This window comes from Dryobates pubescens, chromosome 18 (assembly GCF_014839835.1).
Source record: "Dryobates pubescens isolate bDryPub1 chromosome 18, bDryPub1.pri, whole genome shotgun sequence".
Lineage (NCBI taxonomy): Eukaryota > Metazoa > Chordata > Aves > Piciformes > Picidae > Dryobates > Dryobates pubescens.
The window spans coordinates 15,649,200-15,676,557 of record NC_071629.1 but is presented as its reverse complement, the minus strand read 5'-3'; the positions used below and the strand labels follow the sequence as shown (position 1 = coordinate 15,676,557).

The 27,358-nt window shown below is 46.6% G+C and overlaps 1 protein-coding gene across 1 annotated transcript; it reads left to right on the top strand.

The window, feature by feature from the left end:
* MTMR8 (myotubularin related protein 8) lies at positions 1 to 26,470 on the top strand. Its single transcript, XM_009900377.2, has 14 exons — positions 1 to 75; positions 1,713 to 1,835; positions 2,510 to 2,672; positions 5,683 to 5,840; positions 8,452 to 8,580; positions 10,006 to 10,140; positions 12,682 to 12,814; positions 15,576 to 15,685; positions 17,192 to 17,317; positions 19,409 to 19,458; positions 20,295 to 20,495; positions 22,159 to 22,287; positions 23,433 to 23,559; positions 25,340 to 26,470. The coding sequence occupies exons 1-14, from the start codon at positions 52 to 54 to the stop codon at positions 25,625 to 25,627; spliced, it is 1,896 nt and encodes a 631-aa protein (XP_009898679.2). The 5' UTR covers positions 1 to 51; the 3' UTR covers positions 25,628 to 26,470.
* The last annotated feature ends 888 nt before the right edge of the window (positions 26,471 to 27,358 follow it).

The following is a 27,358-nucleotide window of genomic DNA, read 5'->3' as shown; positions in this document are numbered from 1 at the left end:
CCTGCAAATGGCGGCGCGGAGGTGAGGCTGGGGCAGGCGGGTGGTGCCGTCATGGAGCACATCACCACACCGAAGGTAAGAGGGCGGGCGGCTCCGACAGCTTGGCTGCAGACCCCTTGGGGCTCTTCGGGTGAAGAGAGCCGGGCCGAGCTCACCCAGGCTCCGCTCACCTGAGGTGCAGCCCCCCACGGCGGCGGGCCTCGGCCGGGGTTATTGTCAGAGCCGTACCATCTGTCTACTTTTTTTTTGTGTGTGTATGTTAAATCCATGTTTAATTATAATAAAGCAGATACTTTTGCTTTCCTCCAAGGCATACGTATCCGTGAATGGCCCCTTCTCCTATCCGGTGGGTCTCGGATACGTCTGCAAAGCTTAACGCTGTTGGATGTGGCGTTTAGGTGTTTCTTACTGTAGCGCCTTGCAGGAAAGGAAAATCTTAGTGAGGGTATCGTTTATAAGGTGTTTTGGGCCCCCTTCGTGTAAACATTTGTATCAAAGCGCGGGGACCTTCCTCAGTCATAACAAATGAATCAAAATGTGCCTTCGGAGCTGTGTAAGGTGAAACAGGAGCTCTGGGCGCGCTGTGCTCATGCTAGATAAAAAGATTTGCTTTTACTTCAAGCAGCTGTCAGTCTAGCAGTTTATTTACTTAGCTTCTTTATTTATTAAACACCGTGAAGCTCGCCGTGTTGTGTTTTGGTTTATTCTCTAGGATGTTAGTTTGGGGATGCTCCTTACCCGTGTTGCCTAAATTGCTTTGCTGAAGCTGCTTGTCTCTAGTGGGCTGGAAAAGGGCAATATTAGATAGTAATAATTCCAGGCACTGAAAAACATGACGTGCACAGCTGAGCCCTCTGCTCTTCAAGTTTATTTTCTGATGCTTTCCATTATTTATTTCAGCAGTGACCCTATAAAGAAGCTCACAAATTCAATGCTCTGAACTAATTTGTCATATATATTGTTAAACTATTTGTCCTTCTCATTTTTTTCCCATTAATGATGAAAAAAATGCATATCTATGTTCATGAAGAAGCAATGTTCAATGCTCTGAACTAATTTGTCATATATATTGTTAAACTGTTTGTCCTTCTCATTTTTTTTCCCATTAATGACAAAAAAAAATGCATATCTGTGTTCATTAAGAAGCAAATAAGCTAGAAGAACATGAATAAAACAATGCAAACCCCTTCAAAATTAACATTTTATTCTATCTGTGCTGATGGTTTTTAATGCTGGTTTTTGTAATTGGCTTAGTGTGGTTTACAAAATGCACTTCCATGCCTAGGAAATGGGTTACAAGAAATAGCTACTAAGACTTCTTTATAGTGACTGAGCAGTTGGAAGTCGGGCTCCAAAGAGCTGTTCCTTTGAGAGCCACACTTTGGTTGTATAGAATATGTATGTCTTGCTATTTCTGTAGCTTTACACAGTAATAAACTGTGATCATCTTGGCTACAAATCCAGTAATCTTGTTACTCATGCTACACTAAACCTTGGCTGTTTGCTTAACCTATTTTTGCTTTAATTGCTGAAGAAACAATTTGAATTCATCCTGTGAAGCTGAGTTTCTGTGGCAGAAGAGACCTTAATTCTTACATTTTGCTGTCTTCCTTCCTGAGCTTTAGAAGTTAAAAGATTGTGGTTCAACAGGTGCTGAGTTGTTTCTTCTGTCAATGTTAAATGAGTTTTCTCCTGCTCTTTTTATGTTGCAGGTTGAAAATGTGAAGTTACTAGATCGTTACACAAACAGAAAGGCAGCAAATGGGACATTGTACCTGACAGCCACCCACTTGATCTATGTGGAGGCTTCTGCTGAAGTCAGAAAAGAAACATGGGTATGTTACAGAGTCATTAAGGTTGAAAAAGACCTCTAAGATCACCAAGCCAAATCCTGTCGTACCTGGAGTCTGTTTAAACACAAGTGTAAAAATTACTTTATGCCTCATGGCCAAAATGAACAGATTTGTGGATTCCAGAGTTCTGATGATCTTTGATAGCATTTTGATAGCAAATGTTTCACACAGCCAGCAGCTGTGGAAGGAAATGCCCGTGATGGTATCGACTGAAGAGAGGTCTCTGGCTGAGGAACATAAAAAAACTTGTCTAGTTTCCTCTCTCAAACTCATTACACCAGGCCACCAAACTTGAATGTACAGTACTTAGATGTGCACAATTAGCACTGCAGTGAGCCTTTTTTTCATTAATTCTAAATTAAAATGGGCATAATTTCATGTGGAGCTGGGAGGAGAGCAAAATGAACCAGGTAAACTGACCTGCACGTCAGCCTCCAGAAGAAATTTATATGCATCTGTAATTTTCCAGTCTTGCTCTTAAGTGCAGGCAAAGGCTGAATAGCTGTCTGGATGTTTATTATGTTTGGCTGATAAATAGCACAAATAAGCTAATTTTGTGCTGCTAGTTAGATGCAGGAAGCACAAATAGTCTGCTTGCACTGCTCTCGGCCTTATCAGTGGCCTCTGAAAAATGTGGTTTGTTTCCTGTTTTTCAGATTCTGCATCACCATATTGCAACTGTAGAGAAACTGCCTCTGACCACAGCTGGGTATCCACTCCTCATCCACTGCAAGAACTTCCACGTGGCTCACTTTGTCATTGGGCAGGAACGTGACTGTCACGAAGTGTTTACCTCGCTGCTTAAGCTTTCACAACCAGGTACTGAGGGGGGGAAAATCTGCTTTGCAGATCATGGAATCACTGCAGTCACGTTGGGGTGTCAGGACAGGATGGGGAGGATGTGAAATCAGAATCTGTTTCTACCACCAGAGATGGTGAGTTGACCCAGGAAGCAGAGTGCTGTCCTGTGAAGTTGGGCATTTGCTTCCAAACTAAGCACAAATCTTTTGAGAAGGAGGTCTTCCAAGAGGAACTCTTGGAGACCTGAGAAAAGCTTTTTTGCCTTTTTGAAGCTGTATGTGGCGTCTCAGCCTTTTCTTGTAGCACACATAGTATCAGTCAGGGTTGGAAGGGACCATGCTGAGTGTCATATCGCAAACCTACCCATCATCAGTGATTTCAGTGGCCTAGCTCTGGGCTGTGTGTAGTTCTGTGCTTTCCAGATGTTCACAGAACTCTGGGATCCCAATGAAGCTTTAAATGTTGGTGCCTTTGATTTGTTTCCCAACAACATGTTGAGGCTGCTCTTCAGTGTGTGTTTTCTTTCTGTTGTGAAACCCAGTGCTTCACTTTGGCTTGAAGTCACTATTGCAAAGTGTGCTCAAAAGCCTGTGGCTCCTCATGGTTTCAGCTTTTTAGTCCATTATGGATGAATCTTCAGGCTCCCTGTTCTTGCAGGGCAGCATTCCACTGAATTTCCTACCAGACTTCTGGTTTTGGGCTGCTCCTTCAGTGCAGCTTTATTATAAAGATGCTATTTGTGACTGCAGTTTGTAATTGTGTCACTAATCGAAGGGGAGGGAGTTGATGGCACCATGCTGGCCATTATGTAGGACTTGAGTAGAAGTAGAATCATAGACAGGCTCAGAGGACCTTTAAAGCTCATCCAGTCCAGCCCCCCTGCAGTGAGCAGGGACATCTGCAACTAGGGCAGGTTACTCAGAGCCACAACCAACCTGACCTGGAATGGTTCCAGGCGTGGGGCATCTCCCACCTCTCTGGGCAGCCTGGGCCGTGCTCTTCCCACACTCAATGTCAGAAATCTCTCCCTTCTCTCTAGTCTGAATCTCCTCTTTTCTTTTTTAATTTCCAAACCATCATCCCTTGTCCTGTCACTGCAGGCCCTGCTCAGAAGTCTGTCCCCATGTGTCTGATACTTGGAAGAAATGCTTTCTTTTTGGCTGAATTTGAGATTTTTCTATTGTGTGTGATTGATAGTAAGGCTGATGTCTATTCCCAGTGTCTCCCTTGTGCACTGAGTTTGGCAGTTTGAGTTCTGAAGTTCTAAGGCTGTATCTGTCAGGTTTCTGGTGCTGCCTTTAAAGGCTGCCACTTCTCAGTCTGAAAACTAAAGGCCTGGGGCACGTCTGAAGGCGTGGGAGCTGTGGCTGCAGGGGTTAGTTACTGTGGCTGCAGGGGTTACATCAGTTCCTTTGGTCTTGTGGTTATTTGTGTAATAAGCTGCAGCTCTTTTGTTTCTATTTATGCTTTTTTAACTGTTCTCTTTTCTCTTGCTTTAAAAGTCCCCTGTGTATACTTCCTGCGTGTTTTTCTTCAGGTTTATTGTGCAGGGCATAGAATTATTGGTGACTTGCAGCTGTCTTGAGTGACAGCCATGGGATACCTGTCCCTAAACCCAGCCACTTTATCAGGCTCTGACAGGTTTCACTCTCTCTGCAGTGCTCACTGCCTTGGGAATCAGCTGAATGAGGTAGTGGTTGGATTTGCATTTGATGAAGAGAGGGAGGGAAACTGGGGTGCTGGAGATGGAAAAAGGAAGAAATTACCATTTGTCAGAGACAGCCCAAAGCCTTTGTTGGGCTGACAGTAATCTTCTAGACATCCATCAAGCCTTCCATGTGCCTCAGAACTCACTGCTGAGCCATGAACTTACAGGTGTGCAGGAGCTGTTTCATCAGCTCCTTACAGAAAATATCTCTTTTAGTACATACTTTCATTTATGGATTAATTCCTATGATATCAATCTCAGTTAACATGCTTATTGCAGTGAATTCAGTTGGAAATAATTTATTCTGGGGGGGGAAAAAAAAAAGTATCTCTGCTTTGAAGTTTGAATTCATTCCAACAAAATGTTTTAGCTCCCTGCTTGTGGGAACTGAGTATTGGAAATTCCTGAGGACTTTGGGATGAATTATCCACATTCAGTACTGTCCCAAATGAAAACCTGTGAGTTGGAGCTATTTCAAATACCTGTTCTCCTCTATCTAGTGCTCAGTTACTATCATGTCTTTTTTTAAAGAGTGAGAATCAATCTAAGTTGGTTTGTAGCAGTCAAGAATGCTGGAAGATTAAAGAAAACATCAGGGCTCTGATCTTTGAGGCAGCAGAAGCATGGGGTAGATCAAAGTTCTGTGCAGTGCAGCAGCACAGCCCTTTGGATTCCACAGCGAATCATTCCTAAGTCTCCTCATTTTCGGTGCAAGAGGGGCATGGACCTGTTGGAGCAGGGCCAGAGGAGGCTGCAGTGATGATGGGAGAGCTGGAAGCCCTCTGCTGTGAGACCAGGCTGAGAGTTGGGGTGGTTGAGCCTGGAGAAGAGAAGGCTCCAGTGAGACCTTCTGGTGTCCTTTCAAGAGTTGACGGGGCCAGAAAAAAGCTGGGGACAGACTTTCTAGCAGGACAAGAGGTGATGGTTTGAACTCCAAGAGGGAGATTCAGACTGGAGAGAAGGGAGAAATGTTTTATATTGAGGGTGGTGAGAGCCTGGCCCAGGTTGCCCAGAGAGGTGGGGGATGCCCCATGCCTGGAACCATTGCAGGTGATGTTTGTGGCTTTGAGCAGCCTGTTTTAGTTGCAGATATCTGTGATGATGAGCTTTAAAGGTCCCTTCCCACCCAAACCAGTCTGGGATTCCATGGTTTGTTGATTGGACACCTTTTCCATCCCCTCCATCAGCTGGGGCACACCTCCAGCTCATCAGTGTGCACAGGGGGACTCATCCAAAAGGGGGCCTTTAGGAGGAAGTGTTGACCTCTCCCTATGTCTTTGTCTCTCTCTAACCAGTTATTTTTTCCCCCTCTGCTCCCAGTGAGAGCTGAAGACCTTTATGCTTTCTCTTACAATCCCAAAATGTCTAAAGAGACCCGGGAGATTGGCTGGAAGCTGATTGACCTAAAAGTGGATTACCAACGGATGGGAATTCCCAACCAGTACTGGGAGATAACGGATCTTAACAAAGACTATGAGGTAATTCTTGCCCAAAGTAGCCATTTTACTGCAGCATCTCTTCCTTGGTGGTGGTGACAGACAGCAGTCCTGCTGCTGCATCAGTGATGCCTCAGGGTGGCAACCAGCTGGGTTGGTTTGAATCAAAGCGGCGTTGTCTCGATGGGAAGTTTTGGATGATGACGCTGTGGAACAGCAGCACAGAGCTGCAGAGTCACCTTGGTTTGCTCTGATCCCTCTGGCAAAATACCAGCTCCTTGTTTTTCTAGAGGAATGACAAACCAGCTCTTAGGATAGACCTGAAGTACCTTTCACTGCTTCTGGTCTTCCCAAAGCCTCTTCTGCCAGGCTGCTGACAGATGCAGAGAAGAGGAATGAATGGCAATGGTTTGGCTTGATGGGGAATGAGGCAGAGTGGAGAGGGAATAGGTGAGGAAGGGGAAAAAACAGTAGCAGAGAACAGACATGCCTTTTTTCCTGCTGGGCTGGATCTTCTGCTCAATAAGGGCTCTCAGTTGCTTCAGTCCTGGCTGGCTGCTGCTCCTGTTTTCTTCTCTGACTCCTCTGTAAGGCTGGGCAGGATCTAAACAACATGAAATTAAAACATATTTTCATCAGACTTGCTCAGAGTCCTTCTTTATATAATTGCCCATTTTATTTCTTCTGCTGTTGTCAGTCAGACCTTTCTGTCGAGCAGCTCTGGGGGAAACAGCGACATAATAACTCTTGAATCCCTTCCCCATGCTCTTCAGTCCCTTCCCCAGTAGTTTTCTTTATTGTTGTGCTTTGAGGTGAGGAAATACAATCTTGTGCTGGTCATTTGAAATGACTGTATCTTTGGATGCCTGAATTGAAATAGGAAGAAAGTGGGGGGGGGAAAGGAAATCTCTGAACAGCTGTAGTGCCTAGCTGTCTGAAGCTCAGATAAATATTGTGTGTGAGCAACATGGTCCAGGCTATCATGAGAGCTTGCAGATCAGCTTGGGTCAAACAGAGCAATCGGTTTTGCCTCACACCCAGAACTTTCCAGCCGGTTTGTAACCCAAATATCAACCTGTGCATCCCTTGCCCTGTGAGGAGAGGCTGAGGGAGCTGGGGGTGTTTAGCCTGGAGAAGAGGAGGCTCAGAGGAGACCTTATTGCTCTCTTCAACTACCTGAAGGGAGGTTGTAGCCAGCTAGGGCTTGGTCTCTTCTTCCAGGCAACCAGCACCAGAACAAGAGGACACAGTCTCAAGCTGTGTCAGGGGAGGTTTAGGCTGGAGGTGAGGAGAAAGTTCTTCCCAGAAAGAGAGATTGGCCATTGGAATGTGCTGCCCAGGGAGGTGGTGGGGTCACCATCCCTGGAGGTGTTTGAGAGGGGATTGGATGTGGCACTTGGTGCCATGCTTTAATTAGTCATGAGGTGTTGGGTGACAGGTTGGACTTGATGATCTCAAAGGTCTTTTCCAACCTTACTGAGTCTGTGATTCTAGTCCATGATGCGTTTTCTGTTAGCTGATGAGAATGCCTGAGTGTGGGCCTCTAAAATCATTAATCCCTGTGAAGGTTTCCCTGCTGTTGTGTAGCACTCAGGTGCCAGTGCTTCATTATTTCTTCAGGGTTTACAGTTTGTTTTCAAACTGCCCAGCCTAAAGGAAAGCCAGACTTGGAGAACAGCTTATGTGTGAAGTACCTGCTCAGAAACTTCCCTGCTATTTAGGGGTCTAAAGAACTTTTCATATATATTGTGCACTGTGCAGTCTTTTTGTTAGGTTTGATTGCAAAATTGATTGTTTCCTGAGCCACATAGTTCTATTTTGCTCCTAAGTGCATCTTAATGACTTGAAACTTTGGCTGTGGTCTGTGTTAGATACAGGAACAGATCATTAGCTGTGGCCTTCGCTTGTAAATCATAGACTCGTGGAGTGGTTTGGGTTGGAAGGGACTTTTAGAGATCATCTAGTTCAACCCCACTGCAGTCAGCAGGGACATCTGCAACTAGAGCAGGTCACTCAGAGCCACAAATGCCCCATCCCTAGCACCACTGCAGGTCAGGCTGTCTCTCCATCCCTGGGGACAATGTTTCACCACCTTCAGTGTCAAACATTTCTCTCTTCTCTCCAGTCTGAATCTCCCTCCTTTAGTTTAAGGCATCACCCCTTGCTCTGTCACAGCTTGCCCAGCTCAGAAGTCTGTCCCCAGCTGTTTTCTTGCCTCATCAAGTCTTGAAAGGCCATCAGGAGGTCTCCCAGGAGCCTTCTCTTCTCCAGGCTGAACAACCCCAACTCTCCCAACCTGGCCTCACAGCAGAGAGCTTCCAGCCCTCCCATCATTGCTGTGGCCTCTTTTGGCCCTGCTCCAACAGGTCCATGTATCTCCTGTGCTGAGGACTCCAGAGCTGGCCCCAGCGTTGTAGATGTGGTCTCAGCAGAGCTGAGCAGAGGGGCAGGATCCCCTCCTTCCACCTGCTGCCTGTGCTGCAGGGAATCAGTCCAAGGACATACCTGGCTGGGAGTGCACAGTGCCAACTCATTTCCAGCTTTTCATCCCCCAGCACCTCCCATAAATGCTGGATCAAGAGATAGAGGTGAATTTGTAATGAGTTTTGAATTGCTAAGCAGTAACACCTGGATGTTTTCCTTCTCCACCTAGGTTTGCAACACTTACCCTCCTGAAATCGTGGTGCCCAGAGCTGCTAACCAGACGGTGGTGACTGGGAGCTCCCGGTTCCGAAGCAGGGGGCGGATTCCGGTGCTTTCCTACCTATATAAAGAAAACAATGTTAGTTGTTCATCATCTGCTCTCTGTGGGGGGTAAGGGTCCCCCTTCCTGTCCAGTCCCCTGTTAGTGAAAGAATGAGCTGCTTATTAGCGTGTTTTAATGTCATGTTTGACAACTGTGCTTCTCTTTACAACCTAATACTGGCTTATTCTGAGTCACAGAATAACCTAGTTAAAGACAAGCACTTGGGACACATCCAGAGCTGTGCAAAAAAGCTTCCTGTCTGGAATTTTTTATCAGCTTACAGCAGGGCTTTGTTTTGTGGGGGGTTTTTATCTCCTGTTTAGCCAGGATAATGCTTTAACAAGTTACATGTTAACTCAGCTAAACTTTCTTCATATGGACCAGGAGGAACCACCCTGAAATAAATCCCCAGTAGCTCACAATAAGTGAAAGTTTCAGATTTGGTTTGTTGTATGTTGGGGTTTTTTTCCACTGAAGACCAGAATGTAAATCAACTTTGCTGGCTCAGCAATGTTTCAGTGTTTTTGATGTTAAGAAAGTGCTGTCATAGTCAAATTGTTTTCCTGAGGAAGTGTGCCTTGACCTGGGCAACTGTATAGAGTTGCGCTGGCAGCTCCTAAGATTTCCTTAAAGCCATACTCGGTGCAGTTCTGAATGTGGAGCAGGAACAACTGAGAAGCAAAGTTGTGGAAAAGAACAATTTGGACAGTAGAATGCAAGTGGAAAACGTGAGAAATGCCAGTATTTGGGATTCTGCTCATCAGGCAGAGTTTAGTGTGTTTGAGAATCATGGACTGATTTGGGTAGGAGGGAACCATAAAGATCATCCATTCCCAACCCCTCTGCCATGGGCAGGGACACCTCCCACTGGACCACATGGCTCAAGGCCTCATCCAGCCTGGCCTTAAACACCTCCAGGGAGAGGGCATCCACTGCCTTCCTGGGCAACCTGTTCCAGTGTCTCACCACCCTCACTCTGAAGAATTTTTTCCTAATCTCCAGTCTTAATCTCCCCTTTTTCAGCTCAGAGCCATTGCCCTTCTAAAAAAGTCCATTCCCAAATCTCCTGTAGCCCCTTTCAGGTACTGGGAGGCTATTCTAAGGTCTCCCTGAAGCCTTCTCTCCTCCAGGACAAGCAGCCCCAACTTTCTCGGCCTGTTTCCATAGGAGAAGAGCTCCAACCTCTCTCAGGCTGTCCCCATAGGGCAGGTGCTCCAAACCTCTGATCATGTTCATGGCCTGCTCTGAATCCACTCCAATAAAGAACACAGCAGTCAGGCTTGCTGTGGGACTCCCAAACTTGTAGCACTGAGAAATATTCCTGTAGCATTTGTGTGTGTCCTTTTAAGCAGCAGCTTTTCAGAGAAGCAGGGAACAGGCCTCTCAAGCCCCATGAGCTGGTGTTGCTTGGGGCAGTGCAGTGCAGATGATGAGAAGCATGTGAGCTGTCGTGTGTTGCAGGCTGCCATATGTCGCTGCAGCCAGCCCCTCTCTGGCTTCAGCGCGCGCTGTCTGGAGGATGAACAGATGCTGCAGGCCATCAGAGAAGCCAACCCTGGGAGCTCCTTCATGTATGTTGTAGACACAAGGCCAAAGGTACCTTCTTGGGGGTTTGTGGCTACTTTTAAATCTTGAGTCTCGTGTAGTAAAGCTGTTTCCAGTTCATTCTGTCACCACTTTGCTGGTGCTTTCTTGTGCTGTGTTGGGTTAAATGGTGTCAGTCCTCTCTCAGGAATTCAGCATCAAGCTCCTGGTTTGGTGTGCAGAATAAAACTGCAGTGTTAACTGCTGTTAAGAACCCTGGAGTCTTCTGGGTTGGATTTTAAGGATGACCTGAAGCAACTGGAGCTGTCTGAGACACTGAAGCATTTCCCTGCAGAGAGCAGGGTCTTTAATATTTTGTTGAAGAGAAGCCTCAAGATGCAGTTCCAGGAGGCTGAAGTGGTTTTATCAGTAGACCTGAGAAGAAGTGGGGCCTCTCTGATGTGGGATAACAATTGAGAAAGGCAATGTCTCCATGTTTTTGCCTTTGTAGAAACAGCACTTCTGATGACATGCAGCTTGGAGTTTAATACAGTGCAGCTCCTTGGGTCTGTAGGCACTATTTGGGGCAGGAACTTCATTGTTGAGTGTTTCTGTGAGAGGCTACTGAAGAAACAGTCACAGGATGAAATCTCTGACTGTCATCTTGAGGACCTGAATTTAAAAACCAATTCCAATGGTTGCTTTGCAAGTGTACTGATTGGGAGTGTTGATACAAGCAAATTGGAACACAGGGATTTTCATAGTGCACAGCTATTGAAATGCAGAGATTTCAGAGTGCTCTGATAATTCGAGAATGCAGCTTTCTGAGCACCTCCTTCACTGTTCAGATCCTGTAGTTAGCTTACAGAAACTACAGGTCTAGTTAAACCTTGACAAGGGCAAGAAGGAAAAACAGCTTCTTGGAGAACAAGGGTATGCTTCACCTGTTGTTCCAAGATGTATTTTGGCTTTCTGTCTTGTGACATTCCCCAGAGAGAGAGAGACATAAAATTACAGAGTGGGTTGTTGATAACGATTTCTGCATGTTCTTTTGGGACAGACAGCTTCCAGCATCATTAATGTTCCCATGAAATACATTATTGATGGCAGTGTTGTTCACCAAAGAGTTTTTCTTGGTGAAAAAGGGAGACTTTTTATGACTCCTAACAGCCTGTCTTACTCTGAGTGGTAGAGCTGAAGCACTAGGCTTATTTATTTGTTCTAAAGATGTTCATACTGATTCTCTTTGCCTCCACTCTGTGGAGGCAAATTGCTCCTCCTCCCAAAATAGTTAAGTGAAGGACTGAGGTGCTCTTTATTTTTTTTGCCTTGGTAGCTCTTTAACTTTTCTTGGTAATTATTAGAGCAATTGGCTTCTTTTTGACTTTTTTTCCTGTAGTTCCAGTTGTTTTCTTTATTCTTTCTGCTCTACTTTAATATTTCTGTCTTTCCCTCAGGTTGTTTTATTTCATCTGTGTGTGTATGTCTGTGGAAAGCTTGGGAATTGTCTTTCTGCACCCCCACATGTGTATGTTACTTGTGAAAATGGCCTGTCTAGTTTTACTTTCCTGTGTTGCTGCTATCTGAATCTTTAGGTAGCTTCACAGTCAGGGCAGACTCCCTTTTTAACTGTTTTGATGACAGCAATGTGCTGGAATCTGGTATGGTTTTGATATCACATGCCCTAGAAAATTATCTCCAGGGTTTTAATGAGTCTCTGCATATGGACTAGACAGAGGGACTGGCATGGTTGTGGTGAAACAGCTGGAGGGTTTGCCTGGGAGGTGGGAAATAAGGTCTGAGCAGCAATCATAGTCATAGAATTGGTTTGGTTGGAAAAGACCTCTAAGATCATCAAGTCCCAACAATCAACACCACCATGGCAATTAAACCATGTCCCCAAGTGCCATGTACACACATTTCTTGAACACCTCCAGGGATGGTGTCTCTACCACCTCCCTGGGCAGCCTGTTCTAATGCCTGACCACTTGTACAGGACAGAAATTTGTCATCATCTCCAACCTAAACCTCTCCAGGTACAATTTCAGGCCATTTCCTCTCTTTCTATCACCTCGTACTAGGGAGAAGAGAGCAATTCACACCTCACTGCAAGGTCCTTTCATGGAGCTGTAGAGAGCAATGAGGTTTCCCCTCATCCTCCTTTCCTCCAGGCTGAGCAAGCCAGTTCCTTCAGCTGCTCCTCACCATACCTGTTATTCAGATCCTTCACCAGTTTGGTTGCCTTCCTCTGGATCTGCTCCAGCCCCTCAATGTTTTTCATGTAGCGAGGGCCCCAAAACTGAACCTAGGTTTTGAGGCGTGGCCTTGCCAGTGCAGGGACACAATCATTTTGATGCCACCTGCCCTAGGAAATTCTCTTTAGGGTCTTAACAAGTCTCTCTGTATGGACTGGATGGAGATAACTGGTGTGGTTGTGATGAAACAGCTGGAAGTGATGTTTGTGAGGTGGGGAATCAGATCTGAGCAACAATCTCTGGGGGGATTTAAAGAAGGACTTGCAGAACAGCCTCGGTGACTTCTGCATGCTGTCTGTTACAATTTTTTTCTCTCTTTTTATTCTTTTTTCCTACCCTGTTCCCTTCAATTTGGCAGTTGAATGCCATGGCCAACCGAGCAGCTGGGAAGGGCTATGAGAATGAAGATAATTATGATAACATCTGCTTTAAATTTATCGGCATAGAGAACATCCACGTGATGCGCAGCAGCCTGCAGAAGCTCCTGGAAGGTGGGTACGGTCCGTGCAGGTGCCTGTTCTTCCTTACCCTTGGCTGCTGAAGTAGAATAGAATAGACCAGACCAGGTTGGAAGAGACCTTCAAGATCATCGTGTCCAACCTGTCATCCTACACCACCCAATCAACTAACCCATGGCACCAAGCACCCTATCAAGTCTCCTCCTGAACACCTCCAATGATGGTGACTCCACCACCTCCTCGGGCAGCCCATGCCGATGGGCAGTCACTCTCTCTGTGTAAAACTTCCAGCCTAAACCTCCCCTGGTGCAGCCTGAGACTGTGTCCTCTTGTTCTGGTGCTGGCTGCCTGGGAGAAGAGACCAACCTCTGCCTGTCTACAACCTCCTTTAAGGTAGTTGTAGAGAGCAATAAGGTCACCCCTGAGTCTCCTCTTCTCCAGGCTAAGCAACCCCAGCTCTCTCAGTTTCTCCTCATAGGGCTCTTGTGTTCCAAGCCCCTCACCAACTTTGTTGCCCTTCTCTGGACATGTTCCAGCAAGTCAACATCCTTCCTAAACTGAGAGGCCCAGAACTGGACACAGGACTCAAGGTGTGGCCTAACCAGTGCTGAGCACAGGGCAGAATGACCTCCTTGTTCCTGCTGGCCACACTGTTCCTGATGCAGGCCAGGATGCCATTGGCCCTCCTGGCTGCCTGGGCACACTGCAGGCTCATGTTCAGCCTACCATCAACCAGCACCCCCAGGTCCCTCTCTGCCTGGCTGCTCTCCAGCCACTCTGACCCCAGCCTGTAGCACTGCATGGATGTGTTAAATCTCCTGCCTGCACTTGGGTGTTGTGAGGAAAGCAGATCAGCAAAGTCAATACCTTGCTTTGCTTGCTGTATTGAAGTGGCTTGGAAGGATTAATGCTGTCCAGAGGCTTTGCTGCAAGACGTTTTGTTTTTGTTGTTGTGCTTTGTTTTATAGGGGTTCGAAAATAGCAACTAAACCCAACAGCATTCCTCAGCTGTGCTGGGCACATCAAGCATTAATTTCTTAAGTGTGCATAAAAGATGCATTTCTGAAATGTGCCAAATCAAAAGGCCAGAGAAACAGCAGGTTTTCAGTAAAAAGTAGCAAGGTTTTCAGGAAGAAAAAGTAATTATTGAAAGAAAACTAACTTAGGTGGTTGAGGAAATTACTTTGCTTGCTTTAATTTGGAGTATTTCACTGTTCACACAGTTATTTCTGATTGGGGAAAAAACCCACAGCCTTTCCATGCTCTTCCAAAGAGTTTAATCTTCCAGAATCCCAGCAAGGTGGGGGTTGGAAGGGACCTCTGAAGATCATCTAGTCCACCCCCCCTACTGGAGCAAGGTCACTTGGAGTAAATCACTCAAGAATACATCCAGGCAGGTTTGGAATGCCTCCAGAAGAGCCTTCCTGCACAGCTCTGGTTTTTCATTTATTTCATATTTCCTTACCTGAGCTTGGGTTTAATACATTAAAATGGATTAAATGAATGTTTTATTACATGAAAATACATTAAAATGCAGAAGCAGCTCTGCATTAAGCTACTTTCTGAGATTGTGGTCTTGGAGAGGAACACCAGGCAGGGCAGAAGAAATACCTGAGCTGTTGGAGATGAAGAGATGAATCAGGTCTGTGTTTTCACTAATGAATGTCCCTCCTCCAAAATTAGAAGGTGGTGGTGGAGCTTGGATCAAACCAGCAGGCTCTGCTAGCTGGTTTCCAGCGCTCTTACCAGCCAAAGACTGCAACACCGGGCAGAGTGGATGCTGCAAATCAGTCTGCTTGCTTCCTGTGCTTAATCTTCTAAAATCTCATACAAGTGCTGCCATTCAGAAGATGAATTTAATATTTTAGTAACCAGCCCAATGGTCATCTTACTTCAAAACAGTTGAATAATTTATGGTGCCAGTTGCCTGACGAGGTAGCACTGCAGCATCCGTGGTGACCTTGGTGAAAAATGAAGCTGTTCGTGTAACCAAGGGCTTGGCCTGATCACAACTTTAAATCCTCAGTTGCCTGCTCCTGGCAGATTTATTCTGTGGTGGAAGAAGAGGCAGAATAAATACCTGTTTGCTCCCATTTTCTTCTTGGACGGTGAGGAAATCTCTCTCACTGGTGCCTGTGAGCTGTATTACTCTTGAGTGTTTTCTGTGCTGGGTTTCAGCAGTGTCTGAGGTACCACCAAGGTTAAAGATGCGATTTCTTTCTCTGAGCTGGAACTCTCCTTTCTTCAGGTTCTTGTGGTGGCAGCTGAGTGTTAACTCACCATCACACACACTTTGATAGTGCAGTAACAGATCACTAAACGTTTCATTTGCTGGAAATAAAAACAAACCTCAGGCTGCCCAGTGAGGTTGTGGAGTCTGCTTCTCTGGACACATTCAGAACCCACCTGGATGTGTTCCTGTGCAGACTGCCCTAGGTGATCCTGCTTTGGATGATCTCTGGAGGTCCCTTCCAACCTCTGAGGTAGTGTTAGCTAGTGTTAGCTCCTCTCAGGAGTTAACTAGCTAAGAAAGGAGAATATTTTCAGATATTCATGTTCTCTTGGAGCTAAAAATTGGTGGTTTGTGTTTCCAGTTGTGCAACCAGCAGAGTTTCCAGTTTGTGTGTCCTTTAGACACAAAGTATTGCTGCTGACTCTTTAAAAAGTGTGGAAATAATAGCTTTGAGGGTCTCCCCAGCTCTGTTGCTATGAGGAGATAATGAGAAGGGGGGGGTGTGTTTGTGAGAGATGTTGTTAATGAGATGTCAGCTAATTGCTCTGTTTGTGTTCTTAGTGTGTGAAATGAAGTCCCCCTCGATGAGCGATTTCCTCACTGGGCTGGAGAACTCAGGTTGGTTACGGCACATTAAGGCTGTGATGGATGCAGGTGTCTTTCTTGCCAAGGTAAAACTGTACTCCATCTTGCAGGGGAATGAAAAGATGTGTGCTTGTGCGTTAGGGACTGCTCCAAAGGCTGTCAAGTTGGTTCTGGAGAGAAGGTGGGGAAATATTGCTGTTCTGGTTGGCCTCAGCTTTCAAAAGCAAGCCTGCAGTTGTAGAACATAAAACTGGCTCTCTCCTGGAGACTTCCTGTGACTAAACAAAATGCTGTAGGGGTTGTGACATTGTCCTGTCACTGTGTTGTACCACACAGGTCTCCAGGCTTTGTTAGAACTCATTTGAAAGAAATAAAACTACAGCCTGTGAAAAATGACCTTTAGAAATACCTCTAGCACCTACTCACCAGTGGAAAACACTCATGACCTTGTGCTCTTTAGGTAATGAACTGCGCTGCTTTAAGTGAGGGATTGTTAGACCAGTTCTCCTGGTTCTAGGTGATGTGGGGACTGCTGATTTTGGTGGTTAAACACAGTCCTCATTTCTGCAGAGGTTTTGCTAAGGCAAAAGGAGAAAAATCTGAGGCACATGGCTCTTAGGTCCTAGTGAAGGACATGTAGGCAAGATGTGGGAAGGCACTGGGAAGAAATTCTTTACAGTGAGGGTGGTGAAGCGCTGGACCAGGTTGCTCAGAGAAACTGTGGAAGCTGAAAGCCTGGAAGTGCTCAGAGGCAGTTGGGATGGGGCTTTGTGCAACCTGGTCTAGTGGAAGGTGTCCCTGCCCACAGCAGAGGAGCTGGAACCACATCATCTCTATGGTCCCTTCCAACCAAAAGTGTTCTGTGATTCTGTGAGTAGTGACCTGTCAATCTTAGCTTCACAGGAACGCTTTTAAGAGAGAGATTTGCTGTGTTTCTTTTCAGCCACCAGTACAAGGGGAAGAAAATGATCCATATGGGATGAGCTCTTCCTAATGATTGGATTCAGTGATCTTAAAGGCCTTTTCCAACTGAAACAACTCTGATTGTATGAATTTTCCCTTGAAGTTCCCAGTCCTTTTGTGACCAGTTACTATTCTTTACTCATCCACCCAATTTTTCCTCAGAGGAGGGTAGCCAACCCAGGGATGTGGTTGAGGCCTTGTCCTTGCAGACATTCAAGATCAGACTTGATGTGACCCTGGGCAGCCTGATCTAGTTGGAGGTGCTCCTGCTTACTGCGGGGGGGTGGGACAAGATGGCCTTTGAGGGTCCCTTTACAACCAGATGCAATCTGTGATGGAGAATTCTTGGCCTTTCAGAGGCCTGAGCCTTGTGAGGGTGCCTGCCTGCTGGCAGTCAGTCAGTGCTGCCGACAGGACATGCTGCAGCATTTTATTCCAGTCGTTTTTTTCCCTTTGGGTTGGTGGCTCCCTGCCCAGAAACGGCACATTTCCACGCTCCAGATGACGAATGACTAATGCTCCTCATGGGTTTTAGGCCAGTCAGGTAAATGCAGATGAAGGGAGAGCGTTTAATTGTGGTAACTGACCTAGAAAGCTGCTGCAGTGCTGTGTCTGCTCTCTGCTGCCAGGCTGTGAGAGATGAAAACGCCAGCGTCTTGGTCCACTGCTCCGATGGGTGGGACCGCACCGCACAGGTCTGCTCCCTGGCTGGCCTCCTCTTGGATCCCTTCTACAGGACTTTCAAAGGCTTCATGGTAAGGACACCCATGTTGGAATCCCCCCAAATTAAAGGCACTTCCTGGCTCTGCAGTGTAAACAGGCCCTAATGAAATGTTTTAGGCCGTTTCCTGGCACAAGCAGTGGGTGACCTATATAGACCCAGCTTTGGTTCTAGAAGCCAGCTGTAATTGCTCTGAACAGCAGCAGCACAGCCTGGCAGTGGTTGATTTACACATCCCAAACCTTTGTCTCCTTGAATGTCCACATGAGAGCCACTAATGAGGCACTGCAGCGAGAGATGAGTGAGCAATGGATGCAGCTCTGGCAGCAGTCCAGCAAAAAGTGGTGAAGAAGCGGTCATTTAAGACTTGCAGTGAATAATCTCTCACCCAGCTTTAATACCTAGCAGATGAACTTGTTTTTGTGCACAGAGCAGCATCAAACCTGTGTATTGTGCAAAATCTGTGCATCAAGTGCTTGGTCCTGCACTTGGATCACAACAACCCCATGCAGTGCTTCAGGCTTGGGGCAGAGTGGCTGGGAAGTGCCCAGTGGAAAAGGACCTGGGAGTGCTGGCTGACAACAGCAGAAGATGAACCAGTGTGTGGCCAAGAAGGCCACCAGCATCCTGGCTTGGATCAGCAAGAGCATGGTCAGTAGGAGTATGGAAGTGATTGTGCCTCTGTGCTAGGCACTGGGGAGGCCACATCTTGAATCCTGGGTTCTGTTTTGGGCCCTCACTCAAAGGACATTGAGGTGCTGGAGCCAGTCCAGGGAGGGGCAGTGAAGCTGGTGAAGGGTCTGGAGAAAAAGGCTGGTGAGGAGCGTCTAAGAGAACTGGGGTTGTTCAGCCTGGTGAAGAGGAGGCTGAGGGGAGACCATATTAGTCTACCACTCCCTAAAAGAGGGCTGCAGTGAGGTGGGGGTCAGTTTCATCTCCCTAGTATCAGGGGATAGAATGAGAGACAGTGGTCTGAAATTGCACAGGGGAGGTTTAAGTTGGATATTAGGAAAAACTTCCTTCCTGCCAGAGTGGTCAGGCATTGGAACAGGCTGCCCAGGGAGGTGGTGGAGTCACCTTCCCTGGAGGTATTCCAAGGTGCCATGCCCACACATTCCTGGGACATGGTTTAATGGCCGTGGTTGGATGATTTTAGAGGTCTTTTCCAACCAAAAACACTTCTATGATTGTATGATTCATTTAAGACCTTTTTAAAAGCCATTACACATCAATTTGGTTCTGCTGCAGGCTTGTTCTTATGTGAAGCCATCGCTGCATAAATGCAGTGCAGTCTGTGCTCTTGTCTGTCTTCTCCTCTTGTTAATTCCCTGACAGACAGACTGCTGCCCTCGCTCAGAGGAGTTCCTTAAACAAAACCCTGACATCAGAACAGCACAAATTTTACCTCCTCTGGTGTGCTGCACTGCTAGGTTGGTTTCCTTGCAGTCCATGCTGGTTTTCTTACTGTTCTTTCCACAGTCTTGTAACAAATAAAATTGCATCAGGGCACGATGCTTCGTGCCTGGGATTTCCCTCTGGACAATTTTGTATGAGCCAGGAAAGATATTTTTTTGTTAGGAACTAAAATAGATTAATGGGGTTTTGTCCACTGTGCTGTACCTGCAGTACTGGGGCCAGCTCTGGAGTCCTCAGCACAACAGAGACATGGAACTGTTGGAGCAGGGCCAAAGGAGGCTACAGCAATGCTGGGAGGGCTGCTGTGAAGTCAGGCTAAGAGAGCTGGGGCTCTTCAACCTGGAAAAGAGAGAGCTCCAGGGATACCTTCTGGTGGCCTTTCAGGATTCAAGGGGCCAGAAGAAAGCTGTGGACAGACTTGAGCAGGGCCTTTTGTGGCTGGACAAGGGGTGATGGTTTGAGCTCAGAGGGAGATTCAGACTGGAGAGAAGTGAGAAATGTTTGGTACTGGGGGTGGCGAGAGCCAGTCTGCCCAGAGGGGGGTGGGAGATGCCCTGTCCCTGGAACTGTTGCAGGTTAGGCTGCTATGTTCCTGCTGACCACTAGCAGTAGGCAGTGATGGTTGTCAACTTTTTAGAGTTTAAGCCTTCATTTTGCTGTTTCTAATCCAAGTAATGCTCTTCTTTCCCTCTCTGCTTTAAAATGACAGATCCTCATAGAAAAGGAATGGATTGCAATGGGCCACAAATTCTCTCACAGGTAGGAGCTGTATCTTGTCTTGGGTGTAGTGTCTGGATGAAGGCTGGGAAGCTCACACAGTGTTGCAGGTTGATGTTCTCCCATGTCAAATGTAAATGAAATGCAGGACAGAGGAGGGAAGATCTGGGAAATACTGAGTTGGTGACAAAAATGCAGTGTCTGCTGGAGTTATTTCATCAGTGCTTCTCTTGCTACTTGGCAAAATCACACATTCTGCAACAAATTGTTTGAATTGTGAGTGTTTTCCTACTTTTAGTATCACAGGATTGTTTCAGCTAGAACAGAGCTCTAAGATCATGAAGTCCAACCATCAACTTGACATCACCGTGGCCTTTAAACCATATCCTGAAATACCATGTCCGCACCTTACATGAGGAGTGATAATGTTCTGGCAAGACATGTTCATTCTGTGCAGTCATTTCTGGAAGAGAACCTCAGCTGGTGGTTTTTCAGGACATTTACCAGGTTCACAGCAGAAGCTTGAGCACAATATGGGTGCTCAAAGCCAATCTGACTTTCATTCTTCTGACAGATTAAAATGCTGTCATTCCTGTCGTTCATAGATTCTTAGAATGGGTTGGGTTGGAAGGGACCTTAAAGCTCATCTACTTCCAACCCCCCTGCCATGGGCAGGGCTACCTCCCACTAGACCAGGTTGCTAAAGGCCTCATCCAGCCTGGCCTTGAATGCCTCCAGGCCAGGTAGCTTTCATCTAGGAAGGGTTTCACCTTGAGGTAATTACCTCTTATATTTACACAGAGGAATGAGATGTTTAACGTCAGGGGGTTTCTTTTTCTGCTGTACGACTTCACCCTGTGTTGTTTGCATCCCTCCAGGTGTGGCCATTTGGATGGTGACCCCAAAGAGGTGTCCCCTGTCTTCACACAGTTCATTGAATGTGTCTGGCAGCTCATGCAGCAGTTCCCCTGCGCCTTTGAGTTCAACGAGCGTTTCCTGCTTGAAATCCACGACCACGTCTACTCCTGCCAGTTTGGCAACTTCCTGGGCACCTGCCACAAGGAGCGCCAGGAGCTGAAGTGAGTTGGAAGCCAGCCCCATAGAGTCATAGAATGGTTTGGGCTGGAAGGTGTGCCCAGGTGGCCAAGAAGGCCAATGGCATCCTGGCCTATAGTGTGGCCAGCAAGAGTGGGGAGGTGATTCTCCCCCTGTACTCAGCACTGGTTAAGCCACACCTTGAGTCCTGTGTCCAGTTCTGGGCCCCTCAGTTTAGGAAAGATGTTGAGTTGCTGGAAGGTGTCCGGAGAAGGGCAACAAAGCTGGGGAGGGGTTTGGGGTTTGTGAGGAGAGGCTGAGGGAGCTGGGGTTGCTTAGCCTGGAGAGGAGGAGGCTCAGGGGTGACCTTATTGCTGTCTGCAACTCCCTGGAGGGAGGTTGTAGCCAGGTGGGGGTTGGTGTCTTCTCCCAGGCAACCAGCACCAGAACAAGAGGACACAGTCTCAAGCTGTGCCAGGGGAGGTTTAGGCTGGAGGTTAGGAAGAAATTCTACACAGAGAGAGTGATTGGCCATTGGAATGGGCTCCCCAGGGAGGTGGTGGAGTTGCCATCATTGGAGGTGTTTGGGAGGAGACTTGATGGGGTGCTTGGTGCCATGGTTTAGGTGATTAGATGGTGTTGGATGATGGGTTGGATGCGATGATCTTGAAGGTCTCTTCCAACCTGGTCTATTCTATTCTATGTATTGTGTTTTCTGCCTGAGTTTTAAGAGTGACATGGGTTAAAAAGTTTGCTTAGGTTGTTGTCTTAACATGAAAATACACTTCCTTAACTCTAAAGGTGCTAAGAATTGACATTGTTAAATGAAGGTGATGGAAGGTACAAATGTTCTGTCTCCTTAGCAATAACAGGACACAGTTACCTACTTGGTTGTCTAGTTTTAGATATCTATGGTTGAAGCAATTTCAAACAGTATTTTTAAACAGTGTAAAGATTACCTGGCTCCAACCCCCCTGCCATGGACAAGGACACCTACTAGACCAGGCCTCTCAAGGCCTCATCCAATCTGGCCTTGACCACCTCCAGGGAGGGAGCATTCACAGCCTCGCTGGGCAACCTGTTCCAGTTCCTCACCACCCTCACTGTTACTTGAAATGTCAGAAAAAGGGCAGGTTGTATTTGTTTGTGTTTTTAATGTCACTGTAGGTTCATTAAGGATAACATTGTCTTGATAGAAGCTTGTGTTCTGCAGTGTGAAACAAAAAATGAAGGTTTTGGGGACAGAGTTAATCTAAGATGTTTTAATTTGAACCACCATAATCTTCAAATATCCCCTTTTGGACTGGACCATGCTCGTTTTAACTGGTTATATATTCCTCAGGGATGTATCTAGATCTAAAGAAGAAATGTTTGACCCTAAGGGTTGTGAGAGCCTGGCCCAGGTTGCCCTGAGAGGTGGGAGATGCCTCATCCCTGGCACAGTTGCAGGTCAGGTTGTTTGGGGCTCTGAGCAACCTGCTCTAGTTGCAGAGGTCTCTGCTGACTGCAGGGGGGATGGACTAGAGAACTTTTAAAGGTTCCTTCCCACACAAGCCAGTCTGATTCTATGATCTTGTGTTGATGAAATTAATCAAATACTGTGTAAAAAGAATCCTTGGCTCCCTTAATCCAAGTCGTCTTGGAAGAGCTGGCCTTCTCAATGCACTTCTTTTTTTGTAGTGATCAGATGTTCTTTGTACTTGACAGAATCTTTGAGAAGACCCACTCTCTCTGGCCTTTCCTCTTACAGAAGAAGCAGGAATTCAGAAATCCTTTGTACAGAGGATTTACAGCCTACAAAGAGCTTCAGCCAAACACTCTGCCTTTCAGTTTCCAGTAAGTTGGTTATTGAAGCAGGGGCAGAAGGAAGGGTGGCATTTCTTTTCTGAAAAGGGAGGTTCAGGTTTCATGGGATACATTGTCCTTGATGAGCTTGGTTTGGTTTACCTTTCTGGTCCCTTCTTCACCCATAACCTGAAGGGATAGTGTGAAGTAAGTGCAGCTATTGTCATTTGAAATCTGTTGTCTTTGGTGTTAAGAATGAGGTAAGGAACAGATGAACTTCAGATATTGACACCCTCCCCCCACCTCCTCATTTCTCTGTCCAGTTTCTGTGGTGGGCTAGGTAATGGTTAAAGTTCCTCCTTTCCTCCTTTTAAAAGTACATTAAGGAAGCCTTTCCAACAGGAATTTCAGTCAGGGTGGTTTTCACAAGAGGCATTCCTTGTTGCCGTGTCTCTCTGCTTGCCCAAGGTGTTACAGCTGCAGTGGTTAAGTTTTCCTTGGTTTCTGGCTCACTCCTGATCCCTGCTGAGGAAAAGAGGGATGGAAATCTGTTTAAGTGCTGTGTGGCTGTTGTTGGGCAAAGGCATTCATAGAAGCAGGAAGGTGGAGCGAGCTGAGAGCTTAAATGTGAACTGCCCAGCCTGCTTCAGAATAAAATGTCTTCATCTTGTGCTACATGAGGAGGAGCAGCTCTCAGTGACAAAGCAGGAGGTGTCCAAAGGATCATCAAAACCAAAATGATATTTGGGAGTAGACAATTTCAGGTCCAATTTCAGGGTTAACTCTTGTGCTGCCAGGGTGCAAGTTAAAACCCAAGCACCTCATTTCCTTGAAAACAGTCAATTCAGGTTTCTCTTAAGTGAATGAAATGACAGAAAGAGAAAAGATTTCTACTTCCAATAGTAATTTCTTCCTGTGGGAAGGAAAATCAGAGACAGGCCAGGCACAACATGATGGAGAAACTCTCTAAAGGGTAGAGCATAGAAATGCTTAAATCCTCAGAAGCATTTCAGAACTTTACCATTTGCCCATTGAGACTGAGTTTTCCACCCCCAGGCTGTGGCAGTGTTTTAAACTCAATGACTTAATCTCTATTTGTTGAAATTTTTGTTTTCTCTTAACCAGCATCTTTTTGTTGGCCAGCAGCACCCAAGTGCCTGCCTAATTCTCTTGTCTTGCCTTGCCTTGCCCCTGAGGTTTTGGTGTGGGATGTACAATCGCTTTGACAAAGGAATGCACCCAAAACAGCCTGTGCTGGATCATCTGCTGAGCTGCATGAGCCAGAAGATGAAACTGGAGGACAATGCATCTGAACTGGAAAATGTGAGCCCTGGGTCTTAATACTGAAAGTCACATAATGGTTTTGACAGCTCCAGCTGGGACTGGACATTGGCACTGAGCTGCTGTTTCAGCGTGCTGGGCAGAACTGGGGGACTGAGGGCGACCTCAGGAAATTTGCAGATGACACCAAGCTGGGTGGGAGTGTTGATCTTCTGGAGGGTAGGGAGGCTTTGCAAAGGGGTTTGGCCAGGCTGGATGAATGGGCTGAAGCCAATGGGATGAGGTTCACTGAGGCCTGAGTTCTGCATTTGGGTCACAACAGCCCCATGAACACTATAGGCTTGGGGCAGTGTGTCTGGAAATCACCTAGTGGAAAAGGACTTGGGGATGTTGGGTGACAGTGGCTGAAGATGATCCAGCAGTGTGCTCAGGTGGCCAAAAAGGCCAACAGCATCCTGGCCTGAACCAGTAATAGTGTGGCCTGCAGGAGTGGAAAAGTGATTCTGTCCCTGTCCTGGGCATTGGTGAGGCTGGAACTCAAATCCTGGGTTCAGTCTTGGGCCCCCCCCACTCCAAGAGGACATTGAGGGGCTGGAACGTGTCCAGAGAAGTGCAATGAAGCTGATGAAGGGTCTGGAGAACAGGTCTGATGAGGAGCAGCTGAGGGACCTGGAGTTGTTCATCCTGCAGGAATGGAGGCTGAGGGGACACCTTCTGGCTCTCTACAACTCCCTGAAAGGAGGTCAGAGTGAGGTGGGGGTTGTTCGGTTCTCCCAAGGAACAAGCAATAGGACCGAAGTTACCCCAGGGGAGGTTTAGGTTGGACATGAGAAACAATTTCCTTGTCTTTGAGGGTTGTCAAGGCCTGTCCCAGGCTGCCCAGGGCAGTGGTGGAGTCCCTATCCTTGGAAGGCTTTCAAAACCCTGGAGATGTGGTGCTGAGGGATATGGCAGTGTTGGGTTAAGTGTTGGACTTTTTGATCTGAAAGGTCTGTTCCAACAAAAATGATTCTGTGATGTTGCTGTAATAGATTTGATTTACCCCAATTCTCATCTGCTAGGTAAAAGATAGGATGTGACTGGCCAAGTCCTGTTGCAGGCTCATGATGTCCTACTTCCCTATATGAAGGAGGTGTTGAAAGAAATCTGAGTTTCACCTCCACTCACAGCAAACTTCAAGGGAGAAGAAAAGAGTGGGCCTGCCTTCCACCCCCAGCCCCCACAAGTATATGAAAGTGACTTTTCTTCAGTGCTTAAACCCCTCCTTGGAATATTCTTTCTATGCATACAAAAAACCACCTCAGAAACAACCAACAAACCATAAAATCCCCAACCTAGAACCACAACTAAACAAACAAAGAAGCCCCCAAAAATGTAGTAGTGAGAAGACCTACCAGTGTACTTTGCCAGGTTGGTGTGAATGCTGATGACTTGAACAGTGATGGTTGTATCAAATTTAGAGGATCACAGAATGGTTTGGGTTAGAAGGGACCTTGAAGATCATCTAGTTCCAACCCCCCTGCTATGGGCAGGGACACCTCCCACTAGACCAGGTTGCTCAAATAGAGAGTCAAAGAACCATTAAGGTTGGAAAAGACCTCTGAGATCATCAAGTCCAACCTTCTACCCACCACCTCCATGACCATGTCCCAGAGTGCCACATCTGCTCATGTTTTTGAATACCTCAAGGCATGTAAGATGATAGAGCTGAAGAGGCGCTGACACAGAACTGTTGTGTGGTGACAGTTGGGTTTTGCATGTCCTTGACAACTGGGAGTAAAGCCTGTCATGAATGGGGATTTCTGTCTTTTGATTTCTATAGAAACTTCCTTTCCTTGATGGTCCTTTGGGCAGTGAAGCTTGCTCCCTACCAAAAGCAGGGCGTGCTGCTTCCAAAACCCCAATGCTCAACACTCCTCAGGATTACGAAGGGGAGCCACCTCCTGCCTTGAGCAATGGTGCTTCAGAAGGAGATGCTCATCTTCTGCCAGGTGTGGAACAAAAGCACAAGGACAGCCTGTCCCATCACCAGGAGGACCTGAATGATCTTAATGACTCCACTGAGGTTTTAGGCCCTGAAGCTAAGGATGGAAAGCTGCAGCACCATTGACCAGCCCAGAACTCTGTCCAGCGCACCAGATGTTTGTGGTGAGGTGTGAGGGAGCTGTGCCCCTACCAGGTTGGAGATGCCTAACCTGTGAGAGCTGTGAGTAGGTGTGTTTGCAGGGAGCTGTGCTCCTGGGGAGAAAAGTCTGCACATGGGTTGGTTTGCATTGTTTGGCAGCTAAAATGATGAGGAGCTGCCCAGAAGGCTGCTCTTGAGTTGGTGTAAACCTCACTTCTCAGTGGACACACAAGGTTTGCCTGCCAGGATTGGTGCTTCAAGCTGAAAGAAACCTGGGATGAAAGAAGTCTTAGGAGCGGCTGGAGGAGGAGGAAAGATGCAACCTATTTATTCCTGATGGTCCAAGACCATCTTAAAATGATATAAAAAAAATAGTTCATCTTAAAAACAAAAAACAACCCCATCCCTTCTCTTAGCTGTGAAAGAGTCAGTGCATGGACCCTCACCTCGTGGCAGAACTGATTTGTCTCATGGTTCCTATGCAGATTTGTTAAGCAAAACCAAACCCCCCTGTGCCTTTTTACTGAGACCAGTTTGATGTCCAGCCACCCAACCTACTGGTTTTATTGGTGTAGTCTAGAGTGCAGTGTTTGGTCTTTGTTGGAGTCAGTATTTTTAGGTAAGGTTTTTATCTGCTGCCAGCTTCTCCAGGATCTTTGCAGATCCCCTGAGTTTTAGCAGCTTCTTTCTAAGCAGACCTTTCAAAGAATAAGCTTTTATGGACCTCGTTTACTGTTTGTGAGGGTGCAGCAAGCCCCAGAGACAACCTGAGACAGAGGGACTCTTGATTAGAAGTGAGAAGAAGAGAGGAAAATGTTATATGGAGATTTTTTTTCCCCTCTCTCATGTTTTATGATCTTAGTTCAACTACAGCAAGAGAGGAGCTCTTAGTTTCAAACTAGCTTTGGTGTGGTTTCCTCACATCCATCCATGAGGCAGTAACAGCAGGTGAGGTGTGTCCTGGTCTTGAAATGGGGCCTAAAATGGTGACTTCACCTCCCACACTGAGTGTTTATAGTGAGTGTTAAAATACAAGAACCTTAGAGATGTTTTATCTGTCCAGACATGGAATCATAGAATTGTTAGGGTTGGAAGGGACCTCAAGGATCATCTAGTTCCAACACCCTTGCCATGGGCAGGGACCCCTCACACTGGATTAGGTTGCTCAGAGCCACTTCCAGCTTGGATGTGGACATGGTGAGGTGAGCAGTAGATCTCATGGCAATGAACTCAACATTCCATGAAAGGGGTATTAAGGGATGTTCCCCTGTTGGAATGAGGAGTGGACATCTTGGCTCATGGCTGTCCCTGTCTTGGACTCAACTGTGGTGCTTCTTAACACTACTTGGTCTTTTTAAGCTGCAGCCATCTCAGGTGGAGATACTAGTTTAGAGTTGCAGCTTGGAAACAGTGGTGGATACTCCATTTATACAGAAGTCTTGTGAAGAACTGAGGGCTCCCCAAGGAAGTGATGGCCCAGGAAGGTTGTTCCACAGCACTCCTGGAGATGTGAGACTCCCTTTGTGCAGCTTGATTCAAGATGCTTTATTGCTTGCTGTTGGATCCTGTTGTTTAAATTAGGTGCTGCCATTAGGCCTGAAACCCAGGTTTTCTCTGTGAGAGTCCCTTTGTGTAGGTTGATTTCAAGGTGGTGTTCTGGTTTTTTGCCCAAGTTAGCCATCCTGATCTACAGTAAGAAGCAGAAACAGTCCATTA